The sequence below is a fragment of the Thalassophryne amazonica genome, chromosome 22 (genome assembly GCF_902500255.1).
Source record: "Thalassophryne amazonica chromosome 22, fThaAma1.1, whole genome shotgun sequence".
In the NCBI taxonomy this organism is placed as follows: domain Eukaryota; kingdom Metazoa; phylum Chordata; class Actinopteri; order Batrachoidiformes; family Batrachoididae; genus Thalassophryne; species Thalassophryne amazonica.
In genome coordinates, this window is record NC_047124.1 from 12,421,534 (window position 1) to 12,428,564 (window position 7,031).

The 7,031-nt window shown below is 42.5% G+C and overlaps 1 protein-coding gene across 1 annotated transcript in view; it reads left to right on the top strand.

Moving 5' to 3' along the window:
* Positions 1 to 5,087, top strand: part of slc41a2b (solute carrier family 41 member 2b) — a 42,665-nt gene extending 37,578 nt beyond the window's left edge. The window contains 3 exon segments of the mRNA XM_034163759.1: positions 3,023 to 3,155; positions 3,158 to 3,180; positions 3,182 to 5,087. Of these exon segments, the coding sequence (XP_034019650.1) occupies positions 3,023 to 3,155; positions 3,158 to 3,180; positions 3,182 to 3,208 (183 nt within the window). The 3' untranslated portion in view covers positions 3,209 to 5,087.
* The last annotated feature ends 1,944 nt before the right edge of the window (positions 5,088 to 7,031 follow it).

The following is a 7,031-nucleotide window of genomic DNA, read 5'->3' on the forward strand; positions in this document are numbered from 1 at the left end:
CTGTGAGAAGTGTACCTCTCTGCATCGTCAACAAGCCACTTCAACCCAGGCACTAATAATGATAAAATTCTGCCACTCATCCTCTCGCCTGACAGTGAAGCCAAATGAAGGCATCGGCTCACTCATCTTTAAAAGGGACTGTTGGTGGTCTGTCTCCAGTGGAAATTAGAATTGCTCCACAATCATTCCCTTACATTTGTTTTCTTGACATGTCAACTGCTGTTGATGACAAGCTGGTCGCTGGTAATCCTGCATCTGAACGAGCCTGATGAGACCGTTCTGGACTGGTGTGATGTCTCCTGGTTTGCAGTGCGCAGGTGCCAGGATGTCCTGTCAAAATGGTAATATGTTAGACCAGTGTAACAGAGATTTGGACATTGATGACTCGCGCAGTAAGTCACGTTGACGTCCCTGCAGAGGCTTTCAGGGCAGTTAACCAACGGGCAGGTTTACAGCCGGCAGGAGGGCCAGTGGTCTTTACGCTTTAAGTGGAGCTGACCGCCACTAAAAGGTTCTTGGGATAAAACGTGATTATCAGTAAAGGCACCTGGTGAGATTATCGGCCACAAAAATTAACTGCATGCTGTTGGGCTTTTATGACAACCAGGTGGCTGTGAATGGTGTTTTATTTTCTCTGTGATCAGTGTTTTGTAGATATTTAGGGATTTTTAGAATGTAAACGTATTTATAGTGCCAACACGATGTACTTGACTAATGACAGGACATTTTAAAGAAAACAGCATATGTAGTCTCGCTAATTATGGATTACACTAACCGTTAGCGTTAACCGCTGTTTCCATAACACCACATATATTAATCGCACTTAGTATGTTCTGTCACGCAGGAACTATTTAGACCTGAGGAACTCACTTTCTTGAGTGGCAAAATGTCTTGAAGGCACACTTGGAGGACCTGGTTGGGTTAGACTGAGCTTTCTCAAAAAAGAAAGAAGAAGAACACAGTTATATTGACTGGAATTTTTGGTGTAACTTTGAAATACAGGCTTTGATTGTTTGTGAAAAAAAATTAAACGGAGGCCAAATAGTAACAATAATGAATAAATGTCCAAACTGGCATATTTTAAGATGTGTTCTGTGGACAAATGACCAACAACACAGTTTGCAAAGAATAAAATCAGGCAACGTACTGCAATGGTGCCATGGAGATGTCAAAGAAAAAAGGTCAAGATGGGAGAATGGACATCTGACCGTTTAGTGTTCAAGATTGAGAACAAAGACACTATAAATATCAATGATTGTGCTTGAGTAGCGTATTTATAGTTTTATGCACATAATAATGTCAGTAGTCAGTTTTCTGTGTGGACTTGATTGAGTTCATATCCGAGGCAGCTTGAGATTTTAACAAAGCTCTTGAATAGAGATGCTGAAGTGAGATTATATTTCTGACAAACATGCTAAAAACCTCGCTGAGTCGCCGCGCTCTGTCATACCCAATGAAATTTCTTTCAAAACGTCTTCCCAGCAAAATGTGCTGGTACTGTTGAAGTTTGTCTTTAGAAAAGCTTCAGCAGCTGCACGTCCGTGACTAACCCTGCACGATGCCGCCTACATGAGCAGTATTCATTTTTATTGTTGTGGCCATAAATAATCGGGCAATAACACTGATTTTATCTCCTCCTCCCCTTTTGTGTGCCATGACAAGAAAATACTGACTTAACAGACGCTTAGTGGACATTTGATTGAACAGACAATTGTTCACAAGTTGTCTTCTGTTTTTTGCCTCAGTCCAGTTCAAAAGGTCAGTGTTGTCAGTGTCAAAGGTCATTTGGAACGCAGCATGCATGTGTTATTGGGGAAGCCACAGTTGGATTTGGTGTTGCTCTCTGAAACAGCTGCTCTGATTTGCACACAGTTGCACGTTGTTGATCCAGTATTGCATAATCACACTGTAGTGCAGGATTTGAATAATTTATGCCCAGGGACGACTTTGACGTGCACAGTAAGGAATTCTGTTACGGGAGTTTATTATTTATAAAGACATGTCTTTTGGGATGGTGTAACTGTACTGAGGCGTGAAAGAAGAATACTGATGATAATAATATTATTTATTTATTAAACCTGATACTTGAAAGAAAATTTGAACTTTTTTGGACTTTGAAGTGTGAATATCGATTGGACTCGGACTTCATCTAAGTAACAGACTTCTGCAACCAACACAAACTGAAAATCATTCTGCTGTTCATTTCTTTGTGATCTGTGAGTGGGGGAAAAAAAAACTGGCTCACAGACGTCACCGCACAAACGTGGTCATCCAGATCAAACTGCTTTTATAATTGAGCAGATTTTGTCCACTGCTCCCAAAAGTCTAGACACAATTAGGGAACCAAAGAGACACAGTTTGCTTGATGCTTCAGCGTTGTCGTGTTTGTATGTTTTTCTGATATTTGACGGCAGAGCTGACCGTCCCAGTGGGGTGTGTGTAATTTTGAGGCAGGTGAAACAACACAATCTGAATGTAGCAGGGAGTTGTTGCAAAAGTGCGTTAATGAGTTTGTCGGTCTTCATGCTGCCGTGGCTGAGTGTTTGGTTGTCAGAAACGCAGAAGGCCAATGCTGTCAGAGACGAGCGAGGCTGTGTGACATGACACACTATCACAACTCGTACGGATGTTTTATCATTATCAGTTCTCCCTGCTCTTTTTCCCCCTCCGCTATTATGACTCCATTCTTAATGTCAGTATCATTCAGAGAGGTTTTGTGTTTTGTTTTTTTGACACCCCCCCACAAGCCAGTTTTGACAGCTCATTTCCCCTTAAATAATAGACTTGTCCTTATCTTTTAATAGACTTTTCTCTCAGCACCATACATGGAAACTTGAGTTGTGAATAACACTCAGCACTCCTCTCTGGGTTTCTTGCACTGTTACACCACTGTCTGTTCCCGCTTTCTGGTTTTATTGCGTGTTTTTATGGCGCTCCTCCTTTCCACACGTTTGACTACAGGCTTTTGTGTATTTACTGCTCTGTTCTCGCCCGTCTTGAAGCAATATATTCTCTCTCACAGGTGTTTCTGTTGCTGTGTATAGCCGACTGGATGGTGCACTCCATGTGGCGAAGCGGCAAAGACCCTGACAGTTTCTCCATCCCCTACCTGACGGCTTTGGGCGACCCTACTGGGCACAGCCCTGCTGCTATGAGCTCCACTTCCTGTGGCTCATAGGTGGACCAGGACAGCGACGTGGGCGACTGAACCAACACATTCCGCTCCTTCGTAGTCTGGATGAAGCTTCACTTAAAACACAAGATGCTTTCCATGGATACTATTTTCAGCTTCCCTCCCCAACACACAAAGAACTGTATAGTCTATAAACTCAGACTGGTTTGGACTGGTTTGAGTGGTGGCTTGCACCAAAGTACTTGCATATTGTCCTTGTTGGTTTGAGGGGAGCAAGAAGACAATCCGTCACCTGGTGTAATGCTGATGCTGGTGAGAGGGACTCGGTTATCGGTTCAGCATCAGCTGGACATGCTGAGAAGATGCCTTCAGCCACTATATTTTTGATTTACCGCCCGCCTTGTGTATGACTGTTTGACATCATTGCGCTGGTGGACCGACACCACTTGTAGCGCGCTAAAACAGCCACGAGAAGCTCAGCCTACGAGGCCTATTCCAATCCGATAACTGAGAAAATCCATTTGTGTTCTGAACAGCTTTGAGGAGGTGTTTATCACCTCCATATTTCACAGTGTGACAAACAACCTTCACAGATCTTATAATTGAAAGCACTTTCAAAACTTTTTATTTTTGTTTTTTTGTAAAATGTGTACCGTGGCTGCTGGCACAAATTAGGTCTTTTGAAGCACGAGTCCACAGTTTCGAGTAATTTTCCACAAGCAAAGTTTGGATGTAAAACAAAATAAGATAGATGAAAGTCCTCCGATCTCATTTCAAATTTTACAGACAGCTAGCACGGTCACCTTTTAAAAGAAAAAAAAAAAAAAACAACACTGTTTTGTTAGTGGCGTAACACCTGGCCGACTCTGCCATGAAGATGCTGATAAGGTCAGTGATTTTTCTAGTTCTTCATGGTGGTGACATCGATTCCTGCAGAGAATCCGAAGCGGTTAAATGTGTTTTCTTAGTGTCCAACATTTGAATTTTTTTATTTTTTATTTGTTGCGTCTTATTTCGAATTAGCATTTTGGCCGTATTACTTTCCAAGTGGTTTGGCGCTGCATGGGATCCTTTGGGATTTATCTTGTCAGTCAAAATTTCTTCTGTCAAGAGGATAAATCTGGAAATATATATATAGTTTGTGTTACACAGTTGGGAGTTTGTAGTATTTTAATGCTCTGTCGTATATCTGAGTCGAAAGTAAAGCTCAAAACATATTTCAACTTGACGTCGGTTAAACACGCGATTGAGTTGACCTGCTTGGACAGATCCACCAAGGTGTGCCCACTGGCTTGTAACAATACGAGAAGGAGCCAAACTCAGTCAGGTGTGAGAGCAGCTGCACACCAGTGCAAAACAGTTCCTAACGCAAAGCATTATGGTACTGCTCGTTTGTTGCACTCCATGTGCACGTTTGTCTTAAAATAAGGTGTGGTCAAGGGCTTTACTGTCATGAGGCAGCAGAAGATTATGGTGCTGTTGATCACCAAAAACCTGGTCTGAAGTCCAGCACAATCACCGCAGACGGACGGGTTCACGGTGCACGTGCAGTCAGCCTGCACACGCAGAACTGTGCACTAGCACGTCATACGACAACCAGACTGAATCGAGAACAAAAATTAAAACAGAAGTAAAACATGAACTGTTATAGTGAGGGTTGGTCAAAAATATTTTTGGAACGAAGCGGCGGTGAGACATGCCTGTCATTTTGCAGACGTTCTGCTTCAGCCCGTTTCCACAAACAACCGGTATCACCAGAACTAACGAGCATTACTGTTGTCTTTTCTATGCAGGGAACGATATCAGACGTGTGTTGTTGGTACGAAACGTCAACTTGTCTTCGCTTCCGGTTTTGTGTTTGTGTGTCTGAGCTCAGAAATGCAGATTTTCACATTTCCATGTTTTCATGTAAGCTCCTGTTAAATATATGCAAATATAAAACAGCACTTTTTTTTTTTTTTTGCTTATCTATTTAAAAGCCAAGAAATGTTATTATTATTTCCTGTTGTACGTTTTCCTCAACGGGAGTTTCGGACCGTTTACATTCCAGTCAATGCTTCCACAGCGTCCTCGTCACTTTTTTTTTTCTTTTCCTTTATCGGAATAATATCACAAACTGATACAAGCTTTTTCTGAATGTGATTATGATTACATCGTGTGGTAGAAGAAGAAACTGTTAAGTGCTAAACATGTCGTTCTGTAGTCCGTATGGGTCTGTAAATGTTAATAAAGCTGGTTAACGAAACAAAGGCTGGATAGTTCATGACAACGACCAACCTGGAAGTAAACAAAACTGTCGCGCATGGAGCCGTTTCTCGGCAACGGTACACATGAGGCTGTTATGCCTGTGAAAACAGTCAACTAAGGTAAGATAGCTAATCTACAAGTTTAGCCATCGATGTGAAACGGTGATTAGATGGATAATGTTGGGTGACAAACTAGTCCACTAAGAAAGTTTAGTAGACTGAAAGATTAGGTTATTTTATGAAACCAGGCCCTGGTTCCTCAAAAACTAACACAGACCTTGTTAATCCGAGGTAGGCTGGGGGAGTGGTGTGGGGAGGGTACCTGTGGTCCCTTATTGGATGTGTATCTTTGAGCAGGGGTTTGAACCCCCAATTTGTTGTTCAAAAGATGGTAAATGTATGGCTACACTCTCAGCTGCATTCAGAGTTCTATCTTCTGAACTGGAAGAGTGGCTCCAGCAGATTCCAGACCCAACATCAGAGGTCTCTGCCCAGAAGAGTGCAGTCTTAGGAACAGAATGCACAGAAGGGGGATGAGAAACAGGTCGCAGTGTGAATAAGGAGCTGGCCTGCCAATATGTAGACCTGGGTTCAAATCTCCGTCGTGCTACCTGTCTGTGTCCTTAGTCAAGACACTTCATCTAGATTGTCTCAGTCCACTCAGCTGTAAATGGGTACGGGTCTTGGCGGGTGCCTGTGTCAGACTGTGCATCCTGTCCGGGGGGGAACCGCATCCATCTGCTTGGCACTATGGAAGAGCTAAGTACTGGTACCAACGGGCATGAGGGCCTACAAGGGTCTTATTTCTCTTTCTTCTTCTTCTTCCTGTGCAGACCCACTCCCACTTTGGAGTAGGTGGGCTCAAAAATATAGATTTCAAATTAATTTGCACATCTCGGTCATTCCTGATTTAATTCCTCTTCTACAATATATTTTGGATTTATTATAGAGGTATCAGAAATGTCATGGGTGGAGCTACAAGACCATCACAACCAATGGAGGGGAAAAAAAGATCCTGTCCAGATGTGTCTCATCTGTCTGTCTCTGGTCTTCATCGATTTGTTGTGTTTCATTCATTCCGCGTAGTATTTAATTTCCCAAAGCAGCTTTTTTTTGTTTTTTTTTTTTGTTTTTTTTGTCTGAGATCGATCAAATTGTCCTGCAAAAACTGAGTCATCAATGAATTGTCTGTGAAGACGTTTGGACTCAGCTGCCGTTACGCACAATAAGGATAATTAACGGCACCACGCGAATGTTCGAAAACGTTTTCATCAGTAAGCGTGCTTCAGTGATTACAGCTCGCTCTGATATTACATTTAAGAAGTGAGTATTTCAGTGCAGACATTCAGAACTGCTTCACACCGTGTTCACACCTGTGCACATTCAGGCGCTCGCTTTCTCTCTCAGACGTTATGAACAGGAGAAAGCTGAAAACAATATTGGAAAAGTGCAAAAAGAGAAAAAAGAAAGAGGACGGTGAGATATGTCTCACATTAAGAGCACTAACTGTCTCTGTAGCACGTGAGACAGTTGGGGATTTGTGCGCATTGGAGGGCACACGCTGCCAGGGAAGTTGTTGCTTCTTTTGTGCTCTCTTATGAAATGAAACACACTTATTTAGTGTTTGAAAGCTAAATCAGGAGCCGAAGGAT